Below are 15,747 nucleotides of genomic sequence, written 5' to 3' on the forward strand. Positions count from 1 at the left end.
CAAGCCCTAGGCCACTGTCTTCGCTAAAGGACTCCTCTTTCTCTTTAAAAGCGTTCTGAAGCACCGGCGAAAGGTTGCATTTGACCACTTTCTTCATGTCTTTTTTGGACCAAATTTAAACTGTGTTTTCTCTCTCCTCTCTGCCTTCTGTATGTTTCTTTATGTTGTGGTTTCTGATTCTTGGTCATTACGTAAATCCAATACGGATTTCACCTTTCTTCTTCTTGGAAAAATAGGCCAAAATATTTGAAGAGTTTGCCTTTAATGAACCATTTATATGCTTCTCTTTGTAAGAATCTAGAATGAGAGCAATTGTATGTATTGCCATGTGCTGCATATGGGGAGTTGTTTCAGATGGCCTTACCTGCAACATTAAGCAAAGCCACCTCCTCTATGAACATCTGTAAAGTATGGCAGCCAGCTTCCTATTCCAATATAAGACATATTGGAAACTTTATTGTCTGTCCTTCATAAACCTGCCCTTTTACTTAATGATGAAAGTTGCTATTTCCGCTGTACATCATTGGTATACATTTTTAATAAATGTGAAGGACAGGGGGTTTTTATGCACGGCACACATTAAACATTTGGTCTGCAGCAGAGAAACTGGAGAGTTCAGGTGTCTGTGGAACACATGTCTTGCCCTTGGTAGAAGCACATACTGTACATTTTGCTACACATTCGGAGGAGGGAAGCTCAAAGCGCCCCCCCCCCCACCATCCCCCATCCCCCATCCCCCATCTCCCATCCCCCCACCTCCATCCGTCACTGACCTAAATTACAGGTTTTTTGGAACAGCCACACAACTGTCAGGTTTGCTCTGTTAACAGTGAAACGCTTTCCTTGTAGAGCAGCGCAGACCGAAATAGGGTTCCTCTCAGAGGTGCAGCGCGGCCGTCTGCAGTGCCCGGCGCTGTACGCCTCCCTCCCAGATGAGCTGGCAGACTCTGTCACGGCCTTAATTAGCTCCATTCGCTCGGCCTCTCTGCAGCTGCACAGGAACTGCCTCATGTTCTCAATCACAGTCCTCAGAGGAAACCTGTCTAGGATAAGTGACACGTCTGTGACATCAAGTGCCGCTTCAAACTTACTTGGCGCACACATACGCACACACGTACACACACGCATGCACTCACTGACAAGCTCCCACACACACACACAGTCACAAGCACAGACATACACACATACAAACATATATGCAGACTCACACATGCACGCATACACACACACACACACACACAAACACACAGACACACACACAGCACACACACACACTTCCGTAGGTTCCTTCCCTAGCCCTACCAGGCTATTTTACATACCCTATTGAAATTCAAACTGTGGAGGTATTTATCAGTTGTTTACCTCAGTTGCCGTTGAACATTTAACATTATCAACAACATCTTATCAGAACTTAAGAATGTTTGTGAAACAAAATAAAGATAAACTTAGTGGAGCATGTTTCATTGGAGAAACCAATCACATATCAAGTACCCACTCTCTCAAGGCAGATTATGATGCAGTAGAGGCTTGGTTTGTCCCTGTGTTTTGGTCTCTTACAGTACTTTTTAAATGTGCCTCACTCAGGCTATCATTTTACTATGTCCTGTGTTGGATTCTAGTTCAGTTCAGCCAGCAATGACCAGGGGTCCATGGTGATGAAAATAATTGACTTTGTTTCACTGAGGGATATATAGGGGAAGGTAGGTTGGCCAGGGGCTTAGTCTGCTCTGTTCCTCATTAGCAACCCCTGCTGGACAAGTGGGCATCTGCATTTCTCCATGTATAAAGCTGAAAATGAAATGTCCTCCTCTGACTCAAGTCTTCACAAGCTGGGAGCTGCAGTCTAAAGACATGGCGGCTGACAACACATGTCTCAGAGAAGGGCATGTGTTTATCCACTCTCTCCTGTATTGACAGTAGGGGCTGCAGCCATAATTCAGCATTCCAAATAAGGAAAAAAGGGGGGAAGTATCGGACATTCCAAATTTACAATAAAATGACAATTTGTGCATTTTATATTAGTATTATAATATTTCCCTTATTTTCCCTCAAAAGTGGCCAGCAAATTGTACAGCACATAAATGGTGTCCTCTGTGCATGCCCCTCTCACCACCCAAGATGCAATGGGGCAGGCGAGAGTGGGGCTTTGAGCGTCAGGGATCGGAACTGGCAGAGACAGCCGAGCAGCCTGTTGTGTTGTGGGAATCAGGCTGGCAGGAGCGATTGAGCTGGGCTTAGAAGCATAAAGGTAGGCTTAGAAGTATAAAGGTAAGCTCATTATTAAGGCATGGGTTCCCAGCAATTGGAATGGAGGGCAGAGGATTCCCAGTGATAATGACACATCCAATTTCTCTGCAGGGATCTCTGGCTGCTCGTTCTGTTGAGTGTTAACCAGCTAATGACCCGGCTCACCATCTGTGTCTATCCCGAGCCACTATCCCACCACTGTAAATCAGCTTTGCGCAGTTCCAGCCTGGGGGTTTTGTAGAGGTAATAGGCAGATTATCAACAATAGATTTGGCCCTCACAGAGAACATCCTCTTTCATGGAAGCACTGTATAGGAGTGTCTGACACCTAACTTTAAACAGGACAGTATTGAAACGTCGTTTCATGCCATGTGCACTGACTCAAATTAAGGGCCGATCTATTGTTGACTGTGTTCACCCTTCGAAGTTGTGGATATCAGTGAATGGCTTCACATGTGAACAGCAGTGAAGGAATGTGACGCTTGTTGCAGTTGCCAAAAAAAATGTATTTGTTGCTCGGATCATACAGCTGCACAACCAAAGACCACACACCTGATGAAGGCCATACGGGCTGAAGCGGTGTTTTCACCAGCTTTCCATCCTTTTCTCCTCTCCGCTTTTGTTGAAACGTGCTTATTCCCCTTCTCAATGCAGAGCTACAAATGGTGGTGTTGGTATGTTAGCCACCAGTATCATTTCCCAGATATCATCGTGGCGATGTTTGTGTCATGCTCTGAAACCAAGGAGCGCAATTAGTCCTGTTCTAATATTGTTCTTCCTTTCATGCGATATCCACAATAATGTGGCTGTGTAATTCAGTCAAGATGCTCCTGAGAGGTTTAAGCACCCAGCCTCCAGCATGTTAAGAGTACACACAGTAGACAATGGCGGGAAACATACAGTATCAACCTTATATAGTCCCTCAATGCATGACTTAGACCTGTAATGCAGCCTGCATCTGTATGACACTGAGATTTCTGTATTTAAGATTTACAGTAAGTGCGGAGGTTACTGACAGGCGTCTGCAGCCTGCCTGCTTATTTCGACGCCCAAGATCGGGCATCTTTGGTACTGTACGCATTACTATTAATCCTTGGCCTCTGTCATTTTTCATTGCCGGAGTCGGTCCAAAGAGAATTGTGTTTACAGCAGGGGGGTAGGGGGGTCAGGATTCCACACAGGGCCCTGCCCTCTATCGATTCAGCCCGGGCCTCCCGAGAAAGATCACGTTTATGGAGTTCGCCACCAAGGAAATGATCTGTCTCGCTAACGGGCGCTGGGAAGTCGGCTCAGAGCTCCTCAAGGCCCCGCTCGCCGATGCAGCCACGGGACACTCCATCAGGGTGCCATCCCATGAAAGCCGCGTCTCAGATGCGGGGTTAGTCAAGGTTTTCAGTACCTCTGCACTTTCTTTTCGCTGCACTGCGCGGTATGAGATGGAGAACCACAGACAAGCGCAAGAGAATTCTTCACGCGCACCCCCCCTACCCCCCCACCCCTGTCCCAAACAAACAAAACGCCACATGATCAATAAAACGATAAGGTAAAAAAATAATAAGATGCGGAAAGCCACAGTTTGGTAAGAACATCTTGATGGCCGTTTGTTGTTTTCTTCCATGTTGGGAGAGGAGGGGCACATTTTTCTTTTGCATGTAGTTTGATCTGGACATTTAAGGAAAGGAAGGACCGTGGCCACTTACAGCACAGTAAGACTGTGCTTCAGGAAAGCCAGCTCAACACTCTGAGGAACAGCGGCATGGCAGTGATCCACGCTGTCTGAGTTATTGCTGAATATTCTCTGCCTTTCTTGTTCTGTAGTACAAGCTGTGTGTCGCATCCCAGCTGCTGCGTTTCATCCTAGGCTTCTCTTCTGTCTGTTTCTTAAAATGGGATCTTGGAATGCAATGCCTTGAAGTAAACAGTGGTAGTGCTGCCCTGCTGAGCGTTCCAGGGAGTTGTATAATCATGGGAAAGTGACTCTGTTTCACCCTCTTCTAATACAACACACTGATTTCTCTCCACTTGTTTGGTTTCTTGATGATTTGAATAGACGATGGGATTAATCAATTTAAGAAATGGGGGATGGAAATTAGTGAATGTATCTTGTGCATGTGAATGCGGCGTGTGTTTGTGTGTGTGTGTGTTTTTGTGTGCCTGTGCCTGTGTGTGTGTGTCCGCCTGTGTGCGCGTGTATGTGTGTGTGTTTGTGTTTGTGTGTGTGTGTGTGTGTGTGTGTGTGTGTGTGTGTGTGTGTGTGTGTGTGCATGAGAGCGCTCGCAGGTGTGCTCTGTCCTCACCTGTCCTCCGCTGTCCCCTCCCGCGCGTCCGCCTCCCGCAGCAGACATGGACGGCCACTGGTGGGACCACGCGTCCTGGCACGGCGACGCCTCCCCAATGACGTTGGTGAGACGTGCGGAGCCCCGCCCTCTCCCCGCCCCCCCAACCCCCGAGACCCCTCCCATTCCACCTCTCCTTCGTTTTAATTCATCTGTGCATGTTTTTTCTTTCTTTTTTTGTATCCCATACCTGTAGGGGACAGTCAAAGGGGAAAAAGAAAAGCTATTGGGCAGGCGTTTTTGTCCGACTCGACTTACGCCTTAACTGAGAGGCAAAAGAAAACAGTGCGCTTTGGGGGCGATTCGTTCGAAGAGGACTTGGAGTGGTGCGAGCCCCAAGTCAAAGACTCTGGCGTTGATACGTGCAGTAGCACAACGCTAAACGAGGAGCATAGCCATAGCGAGAAGGTACTGGGCCTCACCGTGGCCTGTGTTCTGTCTTTTATCTACCTCCTCATCTGGTCTTGTTTGCTCTCTGTCACTGGTTGTAAGTAGGTGAGATGCCGTACTTCTTTCTCTCTTTATTTTGGAGTCACACTCAGGGGGGGTGGGGGGGCTGCCAGAAGTGAAAGTGGGAAGCCCTCTTGCTTTCTTTTTATGTTTAATTACCAGCACTGATTGACCATGTTAAAGGCAAAGTTCAAAAGTTGAAAAAAGACTTATTTGTCATGGCGCGCGGCAGCTTGGTGCCGGTCTGCCCGCCACAAGTTGGGCTTCCCCACTGGGTTTTGTGTCTGAGCCGACAGCCGACGCCCACGTACCTCCGGGGCCGGCTTCTCTCACCTGGGTCCGGCGTCCTTCACTGTGTGATAAAACCCTGTCCCTGCACCTTCACTCGAGTCACTGTCCCTTCACTCTCCGGGCTGCGGCCTTTTTTTGTGAGGGGTGACTGTTTTTTTTTTTGTGGTTTCATTTGCACAGGCAACGTTATGTTTTTCTTTTTTCCCTTTCACCGTCATGTCCGTGACCTCATTTCCGTTCTCTGGCCTCCTGGTGCCGTTACGTGTAGTGTCAAGTCTGTGTTTTTTTTTTCTTTCCCACCTCCCTCTCCGCTCGTTCCTTTTCTCATTTCTTTGATTCGCTCCCACCCACTTGCCGCCGCCCCACTTAAAAATTGCCACGCCGTTTTTGATGAACCCCATGCTGCAGTAGTTGCTTCGGTAGGAGCAGGTCTCCTTCACCCGCTGCTTTTCTCTGCATGGGCGAGTGCATGTCTCTCACTATCTGCCAATCACATTGTCACGGTCTCACAAACTCTCAACCCGGTTAGATGCACTTGGCTCGGCAAGTAAATGCTACTGTACTTTTCCTTCTACTACTGCTTAAAAAGCAGAGGAAGAACTACAAATCAGGGTCTTAATGGTAGCCCCCCGCTAATGATGTCTTCAGTTAGGGGAATGACTGCTGAGTCTTAAGGAGTCAACTAACAGCGAACAGCTACTGATTCTCAAGGACTCAACTAACAGCGAAGTCACACGATGTGGGAAAACTCCCCTCTGGCCCAGTAGCGATTGGCCCATTACAGCATTGCTATTGATAAAGCAAATTATGATGGTCACAATGTATTTAATCACTGTAGAAACCAAGCACACTATGACCTACACATGCAAGCACACGCACATTTTCACACACACAACCAGTTATAAATGGAATAAAATTCAGAAATTTTCTTATCAAATAAATAAAATGCATTTTATTAAATAAAAAAGCATCATGTAAAAGTATTCAGACCTGTTAGCAAAAAGAGCTAATTTACTATAAAAATTCTTTAAATGTTCTAAGCAGTTTACTTGCTGCGGCCATTCCTCAGTGGCCATATCAGTTTGAGTCAACAGCGTGCATCAGAAAGCACTTTGTGACAGAATGTGGAAAGCTGAGTTTGTGTAATCATGACGGGCATTGGTGAATGGAACAGAAGAACCCCCCCCCCCCCCCCACCACCACCACCACCACCACCACCACTACCACCTGTTTGTTTCCATGTCCTGAACCCTACCGCGCCTAAAATACAAGGTGTGTTGTTGCTTTGACCTCGTAGCACCCGGTGACATGGCAACCGTCGAAAGACGGGGAGCGTTTGATAGGCCGGATACTGCTGAACAAGCGTATGAAGGACGGAAGCGTGCCTAGAGACACAGGAGCCCTGCTGGGTCTGAAGGTAAGCGCATGCGCTCCGCTCGGTAAGTTTATCAGCTGCCCTCTCTGAAGGGCTGAACGGCTGTGTATGCTGCAGTACATGCCATGATATCACATACATTGTAAGATGCTTTCTAAACTGGCTGCCTGAAACTTCAAGCAATACTTGCCATAACTGCACTACCTGACATCTATGCAAAAGCATTTGTCACAAAAGCCTTTGTTGGTAATTTTGACTGCAAATTTAAAATTCCCTTTTTTCGTAATGGTTTCACAATGGTTTGTTTCAGCAAACATTTGAAAACACCGTCTGTACAATTAGTTATATATCACAGGCCAGGACATCTGTCACCTGAAAGGCTGGAATTAGAGCTGTTGTCAGCCATTTTGTGGAAAAAGAGTTGAATCCATCCCTTTTTTCTGAAGCCCAGCAGTGAGAGTTGTAAGCCCGATGTGTCATCACCACCTCCCCTGTCTGCTTGGGCAGGCTCACCTCCTGAGGTGGTGTGAGCTCTGTTGACTCCCCCTGAGGAAAGCCTGGATTTTACAGACCAGAAGTGAATTAAAAACCTGACCTATATTAGCGCCGTGCATCTAATGGCACACAGACAGTCAGAGAGCAGCGGAGGAATTGTGAGCAGGAATACAGGAAGGAACAGGATCACGGCAAGACGAACAAAGAGGAAATAACATTTCTGAATGGATGAACCTTTTGCGTGTTCACGTCTGCTCGAAGCTTCCGCTTGCGTGGGCCTCTGTGGTGCCAGCAAACAGCTGGCTGGCCAGGCCGTTTCTCTCCCTCTCATGCCCAGATACCTCCTTTCAATTTGCGCTCTTCTGGGACATGTGTTTGCCTCAGCAGTGATTAACTGGGAGTGAAATATATTGTAATATATTGATAAATACTTTGTTCAGCCCAAGAATATATTGCAGATACATTTAAAAAAATATTAATGTTTATCAGAATTATATTGCAGTATACCAAAACCACAATATTTGCATATATTGATTGAGCTAAAAAAAATACATGCTGTAAAATACATTCTCAGTATATTATTTTTTGTAAGGGGAGCTAAAGGCAGGTGTTGACACTTTTGTTCTCATTTTTCTCTTAACTTCAAGAGCTGTGGAGCTCAACCTGTAGTACGAGGAACAAAGACCACTTTAGCTCAGCTCTCAGCATTAAGGATGTAGCGCACTAGAGTGAGAATGAAGGGATGCTTCAGTTAGGCACACCAGCTTTACAAGTTCATGACTGTGAACTCTTCGGCACAAGGAGGTGGCAGGAGTCAAAAGTAAGCTGATATACTATCAGCCTTCAATACTTCAATATACTACCACTTTAATGAATTAGACTAGGATGGTCAGGGTCTTTCAGTATAACAGAGAATTACTTTACCGTTAGTGACATTTATATATTTTCTATTTCCAACAGGTGGTTGGAGGAAAGATGACAGAATCTGGTAGACTTTGTGCTTTCATCACAAAAGTGAAGAAAGGGAGTCTGGCAGATACTGTAGGACACCTCCGACCAGGTACACCAGTGACTTTGTACAATATCTCCACTCATATGGTGTAGCTTACATTCCCAAGCACTTCAAACACACATCTGTAAGTCACTCGTATTACACTTTGCAATGGAAAAGTTCAGAGCGGTGACACTGATGAGTTGCAGTGTTGTCTCAAGCAAGCGATCCAGGGGATATTTTCGGATTGGCGCCGTTTGCAGTGTGCGATTTCCAAAACACATCAGAGATGAATGGCACAGGAGCCTGGCTCCTGTTGTGTCAGCACTCTTGTGCAGTAAGAAACTAGCTTGCTGGTTTTTCACCCTAGAGCCATCACTAACGTAAGCAGGATATATCCACACAAGGGTCCATTTCTCCAAAACCTGCTTCTGAACATTTACTTGACTTCATACACCATGTTGTATAGCACTGGTTTAATCTTTGCGGGTCACCACGGTAATGTTTTGATCTTTATGTAAAGAATTATTCCCCTGAAGCATACAGTAGGGTGATTTAGTGAAATTTTGATTCACGCATTTCCTTATACGTGAGTGTTCGTGAAATTAATCTTGTGTCTTGTGCTGCAGGTGACCAGGTCCTGGAATGGAATGGGAGACATTTGCAAGGAGCCACATTTAAAGAAGTTTACAATATCATTTTAGAATCCAAGCCTGAGCCCCAGGTGGAGCTGGTGGTCTCTCGACCCATTGGGTAATTTGTCACAGTGTTTATTTTCTTGTCTGAGCTGTAATTGGCAGGCCATGAAGCCCTGGAGCAGCTCACCTTTCCTCTACAAATATGGATGCTAGGTTCCATATATTTCCAAAGATGTTACTCTTTCTTCAGTTTAATAATGACATTTTTTCATTTTTAATAACCAAAAACCACATTTAGCACCATAAGCAAAAGATATAGATTCATTTTAATGGAAAAAAAATAACCTTTAAATGCTCAAATGTTTAAATTGCACACATAACTACCCTATGGAGCAAACAATGCAACACCTGCAAAGACAAAAAATTAACATAAAAATTAAGTGTTGGAGTTAAGTTAAGATTTTTAGTGCAGCTCAAGAACACAGAATATTTGCCGAATAAGCGTGTGAAAAGGGTGGTTAGCATGAGAGGAGAGTGAAGTCAAATCAAACACATAAACAGAAGCAGGGTTGTGACTGGTGAAGCCTGACTTACAGTAAGGCTTTGTAAAAATGAGTGCCATTTGTCTGGGCCAATGGGATGCAGTTGATTGAAACTAAAGAAAAAAAAAGTTCTGTTCTTCTGTTTTCAGGGACATTCCCCGGATACCCGACAGCACACATGCACAACTGGAATCAAGTGAGTCACGTCGCCAGTTTAAAAAGTATATTGATTTTTTTCCTACAAGGGAGCAAGTGGTTTTTTGTAAAATGTGAGTCAAGTTTTTCAGCAGGAAAAAACATGAGTTCTCCTTTTGCACTGACAAAACTAACTTCATGTCATTGATTTTTTTTCACTGATTTTGTCAGTGCTGAGCTCATGTTAATTCATGTCATCATTTGCCAAATGAATTATCTATGCTGAAGAAAATGCCAGCTGGAGAAATGCCATGGAGCAGCCTGCTGTTGACCTAGAACGCAGCCTGACTGCATGTCTTTCTCTCTTTCACTTCGTCTTTTCTCTCTTCCTGTAGGCTCGAGTTCCTTTGAGTCTCAGAAGATGGATCGCCCCTCCATCTCTGTTACGTCTCCCATGAGCCCCGGCATGCTGCGGGACGCCCCCCAGTACCTGTCTGGACAGCTCTCAGTGAGTACCCACAATGCATCTCTCTACTGACACCTGTCTGCACTGGGGAAGGACGTAGTTGGTTGGTTGTATCATTATGCTTAATGAATAAGGGTCGGAAGGAGTTGGGCATCTTTAGCAGTTTATCACTTATCAATTATCTTTTGTATTTTGTTCTTTAAAAAGCTGATCCTCCAGCACACATATACCCCTTAGCATATTATCAGGATGTCAGAAGAAAGTAAAGCAAATAAATTCACACAAATTTACATCACACTGGTCTATGAATGTTTGCACTGGGCAGTTTAAAGCAGCATAACTATCGTCTCTTGCACAAGTACTGTGTTTTAGAGTAAGAGTGGCAAAATGAAACGTATTTCACATTAGAAACCAGACACTTTACAAGCTAAAACCACTATGTGCAGAGCCAGTTGCTTCTTTCTCAGTGCAGCGGCACAGCAGTTTGACAAAATCCCAGATGGAAAACGTGTACTCGGCTTTAAAGCTTGTTACAAGATTGGCAAACACTTGAGGTAGAAACGGTAGAGGTAGAAACATGGCTGACAGATAAGGCCTTGGAGCCAATCCACACTGCAAGACCTGCTCCATTGGACCTGGCCCAATTCAACGCAGCGCAATGTATCCCGTTGCCCGCTGCTGCTGTTTAATTAATAGTCTAATGGTCTAAGTTAAAACCTGGGGAAGTGACAAACCAGGTTTGAAAAGCAAAGACCACCAACAGATAAACCAAATTTTCCTAATTCAGCACAAAAAAGACTGAGTTTTTTTCCTCTAGAGTAGATAAATCAATAATCTAAAGTTATCATCCTAATGGCTGTGTTTGGATGGGCCTCTTTCGTTTTCGGATTGACTGTAAGGAAAATCCAAAGTACCGTGTTCTTAGTGACGTGCTCGATTAAGAAGGGAAGCTTGCTGTTAGCAGATGGCAGATGACTGAAAGATCTAATTTCCTCAAAGATGCAACTGCACTCGCGGGGGGAGGGAAGCTTTGATGTTTGCGGTGTTTTATTTTTCCTTTGGAGCGAGGGAGTTTTAATCTGAAGTGCCAAGGCCACTTCCTGCTCTGCGGAGTCTCTCGCTGCGGACTCGGCTGCCGCGCAGTCCTGTCTTTTATATAACCTCAGACAGTCAGAAATAGATGGCTGGGGTGGGCTCCATTGCAGATGTTCTATATATGGACCAGATATTCAACTCCGTGATTCTGTTTCTGCTGTTGTTGAAGCTGTAAGATGATCTGCTCGCTTGTAACGAGCAATGCTGAGGTCGGGGAGTATGGAGGATGGAAAGAACGCAGAATCTGGTCATAGTATAGAATATCTGCTCCACTTTTCTTCTCCTTTGAACAAGCATGGAATTCTGTTCTGTGTTCTAAATTCATTTGTGTCCAAAATCAGATCTGCACTTTTGTGGCTAAAATGTAAAAATAGAGAAGTAAACTGAACTATATAACTGATGGAGTGGGGCTGTGTGATTTGGAGTAACTGCTAATGACCACAGTGGGTAATGGAGAAGAGTGGGTCATAGTACCCCATTCAGAACATGAATCAATTCGAAATGCAAAATGGAAAAAATGGCACGGCAAGACTAAATCTCCTCTTGAGCCAGTTTTTGTGTTTGTGTGCCTTTGTCGTTTTTGGTTTTATTTTATTGCATTTTTCTTTGTTAATTTTGCTTACCCAGAGCCAAAGCCTTAGTAGAGGACCTACGCCTTTTGTCCCTAGGGTCCAGGTAACCGTCCCTGTCTAACCGACAGACTTGTCTTCTTGGTCCTTTCTCGTTCTTTTCTTTCTCTCTCTCTCTCTCTCTTCTTTCTTTCGTTCTCTTTTTTTTCTACGTTTATGGAAAATGCATAGCAGGGAAATGACAGCATTTCGATCTGTTATCCTTTTGAGTTTGTTTTCGAAGTGTGGTACTCTCTGTCATTATTATTAAAATTCTTGTTCTTGTTACTATAATTACTACTACTGCTATTATTGTTTGTAACATGTTTTATGCCAGCTTGCCAGAAGACTTGATCAGTCTGCATGACTAACAAACTAAAGTAAAATAGTTTAAAGATACAAATCTGCCATTGCTGAACTCACAGCAAAAAACGGGATTGTGTTTCCCAGGCTTGTCAAAGTAGATGCTACTATTGGCTTTCCTGTGTGATTCGGCCATGGAAGGTTGAGTCTCTTTAAATGTTTTAAAATATGTACAGTTTTCTGGGACAAATAAATTTGATTCTTTTCTGTGTAACATGAAATGTCTTTTCACAGATTTGTTTTTGGTTTATTTCTGGGGAGGCTGATCAAATAATACAGGGTGAAAGTTTTATTATGTTAAGCTCAAAGGCCTGTTACAAGAATAATTCTTGTTAACATTGTAAAATATCAAGTATATTATATATATAAAATATCTGACCAGACCTGACCATGATTTTTCTTTTTGTTCTTTTTTGAGGATTTGAGGAGCTTAAGTTTCATGTTACAGTGAAAAGATATGTGAAGTTTACTGTCCCTTTTTAAAAAGGAGATTGCATTTTCCAATCAAGTTCAGAGACCAGTTTATGACGTTGACTAAACAAATTGTACCTTCATTAATATGCAAGGTGTACGGACCAAGCTCCTTGTGCTGCAACCCACCCCTCTCTGTCCACTCCCTTAGTAGGAAGTAACTTCTTTACTAATTCTTTACCAGTACTTTAGTGGGAATGGGAACATTATGTATAATCTGTCAGATAACAGATTAATGGAGATCAACACAATGAAGCCTTGTAAACATTTATGAACAGATGTGCATGTGTTTTCACACTAGAAGACTTCTGAAGAGTGGATTTATTACAGTTACGTTACCATTTCATGTAAATGAAAGTGAAAGAGTAAGTACAGATATTTAAAGAAATACCTTTGTTTTTAAATCACAGAGTTATTTCAACAGTCTTAATTATCCTTGTTTCACTCCACTTAAGCATTCACTCACTCACAAACTTAAGCATTTCAAAAAAGTCAATTCAGGTTGACCCATCTGAGGTAAAGCCATGCATTATGAAGAGTTGTAAAGTTACTGTATGTGTTAAACCTATCATTTTCATTATGAACCAAAGTTCAGTTTAAAATTATTCTGTGACGTATATCTTACAAAAAAACACTGCAGTACCTGCCTCCAGTACTTTGTATAAAGGGTTTCAATATGACCAGCATCGTGGTACAATTTGTTTGACCGTAACCCTCTCCCCCATTCCCCCAAATGTATGATGTTGAGACTTATCTGGTTTGTATCGAATGCTTCCCTTTGCTTTGCTGCATGCTGGTAGAACTTTTGGAAGAGCTAGCACTCTATAGGGTGTAGACCAAGTGCCTTTGATTTTCTCTAGTGGGTTCTGACCAAGTATGGGCAAGAGCTTTTAGGGGTTGTCCTTGGTCATGTTTGTGAAGGAGATCAAAATGAGTTCAGTGACCTCAGTGAAGTGGTCTGACGCAGCTATTGCCCATACTTCCAAATGACCTATGTGAACATAGCTGTAGAAGCATGAAGAATATGTGACTTACGTTTCATACCTGTAATGCTATATTGTACTAGAATGTTAACTTCCAGAACTTTGTTTTGCAAAACAGCAGCAACTGAGACTTTCATTTTGTTTTCTTGTGAAAATTTAGGGTTTTTTTTACTTCAGTTTACTACTTTACTACTTCAGTTCTGGTTTACAATTTGTTTATACATTTCTTATTCTGTTGAGCGATTTTTGATCAGTAAGATCTTGAGCGTGCTCAATAGAGCAGCAGGCTTTTGAAAGTCTTCCTCTAAGAGCATCAGACCCTGTTCAGGTGGGCAGGCAGACACCCTGATTGGACCCAGGGTGGCACCGGTGCCTGCTTTAGTGGGGTCGGACGTCAGCGGGTAGGGTCTGTGCTGTGCCCACGGGGCGATGGCTGGATGTGCCACCCGAGGCTCGCCCACAGCGCAGACAGACTGCCCAAGCTGAGCCCACATACCACTCCGCCTGTGTGCCACTCAGCATCACTGTAGAGGGAGACCTGAGGACACATCACTCACAGTGTGTCTGAGCACCTTTCACTGAGTAAAGATACAGAGTGCGGCAGTTTCCATACATAATGAGTAATGAAACTGCCTCTACCAAACAGCAGATCCCTCCTATTCCCATTTAAACAAGCGCTGTTACTCTCACACAGACACTCAGCATAACAGAAGTAATATACAGTTGTGAAACATTTTTGCAGTGTCTTTAAAATGTTTGAGAACAGTTGACACACAAGAAATTTACTCCAATACTCAATATCATGTGTCACTCTATATCCAGGCAGTAAAAGTGAAAAAACTTTTTCACAAAAAACTGATAGGGGAAAATTTCTCAGTTGAATATGGAACAAGCAAAATGCTGCAAAAACAGATTTGATATCTTAGAGAGGTTGCTCTGTAATAATCTTGCACACAGTAATTGCAGAATAAGTCAAAGCCAAAAAATTAATAAATTTTGTGATTTTTTTTTTTTTAGAATAGCAGTGTCGTAGCTTCCTCATGTTTCACTGAACACTTGAAAGAATCTCTGCTGAGCATGAGATGTCAGGAGCTACAGCTACCACTGAGTCGATCCAGCACAGAGAGATGGCGTAAATACCCATCTGTCTCCCTGCAGGTTAAACTCTGGTACGACAAAGTGGGTCATCAGCTTATTGTCACCATTCTGGGAGCGAAAGACCTGCCTTCCAGAGAAGACGGGCGGCCGAGGAATCCCTACGTAAAAATCTACTTCTTACCTGACAGAAGGTAAGAGGAGAAATAGTTATTGTTTATAAGAAGTTAGCGTAAATGGCTCAGACAACACTAACAGCATCTCGCTAGCACTTGAGTGGTACCATTTCATGTGCTTTTATTTAGAGATTCATCCATTAGCTTATTTCCGGTATAAATACATTTGTAAATCTCAGAATTTTTCATGGTGGTTATATCATCATTTTCATGCCTGTCACACGTTTAATGACACTTGACACTTCTTTGCTGATCAGGTTATCTGGGGTCGTAAAAGGCCCTTTCAATGCCTTCCATTTGATATGTTGATCTGCTACAGTGTTTCAGCTTGACATGTGCTGCTGCAGTCGGGAGTTTTATATCCTGGTGGTAAATAAAAACAGTTTGAATTATTATTCCTCCAGTGACAAAAGCAAAAGAAGAACAAAAACGGTAAAGAAATCGCTAGAGCCCAAATGGAACCAGACCTTTATGTACTCGCCCGTGCACCGGCGCGAGTTCCGGGAGCGCATGCTGGAGATCACGCTGTGGGACCAGGCCCGCGTCCGCGAGGAGGAGAGCGAGTTCCTGGGAGAGGTAGGATGCCCCCGCCTCCGCTCGCACCGGGTTACAGACCATCTTGGTTCAACCCCTCCAATCCGTTAGCGGCATGCCACAAAGAACAGCCTTTGGCAATACCATTGCAAGCCCCGTCTTCTCCCCTTTCTGACTGGGGAATCAGAGATGAGGCTTCGATGCAGAGGTGTAGCCTGTGAGGGGAGTGAGTGTCAGGGCATCTTAGCCATGTTCTGTGTTTACTGTGGCTACTGTTTTTCTACCACCCTAATGCAGACAGATTATCAGAAATACCACACCAGGTCTGCTCTCATTCTTCATTTGGTCTGTCACTGGCAGACCTCACTGGTCATCCTCAGAGGCATTGAGGCTACTTTCATTGCAAAACAGAAAAAAATTAAATGAAATGATGTGTTTGCGTAAATAATGAAAATA

General features: G+C 43.9%; 1 protein-coding gene across 13 annotated transcripts in view; it reads left to right on the forward strand.

The window, feature by feature from the left end:
• LOC118796481 (regulating synaptic membrane exocytosis protein 2-like) overlaps window positions 1-15,747 on the forward strand; it is a 151,274-nt gene that overhangs the window by 69,749 nt on the left and 65,778 nt on the right. For 9 of the 13 annotated variants that reach the window (XM_036555367.1, XM_036555372.1, XM_036555369.1 and 6 more), the window contains 9 exons: window positions 4,586-4,650; window positions 6,622-6,741; window positions 8,155-8,254; window positions 8,815-8,938; window positions 9,515-9,561; window positions 9,896-10,008; window positions 11,689-11,736; window positions 14,645-14,775; window positions 15,162-15,333. In XM_036555367.1, coding sequence (XP_036411260.1) covers window positions 4,586-4,650; window positions 6,622-6,741; window positions 8,155-8,254; window positions 8,815-8,938; window positions 9,515-9,561; window positions 9,896-10,008; window positions 11,689-11,736; window positions 14,645-14,775; window positions 15,162-15,333 — 920 coding nt within the window. The remainder of the gene's footprint in view (window positions 1-4,585; window positions 4,651-6,621; window positions 6,742-8,154; window positions 8,255-8,814; window positions 8,939-9,514; window positions 9,562-9,895; window positions 10,009-11,688; window positions 11,737-14,644; window positions 14,776-15,161; window positions 15,334-15,747) is intronic. The other 4 variants (XM_036555374.1, XM_036555375.1, XM_036555379.1 and 1 more) reach the window with 2 other exon arrangements.

Source organism: Megalops cyprinoides, chromosome 21, assembly GCF_013368585.1.
Source record: "Megalops cyprinoides isolate fMegCyp1 chromosome 21, fMegCyp1.pri, whole genome shotgun sequence".
Lineage (NCBI taxonomy): Eukaryota > Metazoa > Chordata > Actinopteri > Elopiformes > Megalopidae > Megalops > Megalops cyprinoides.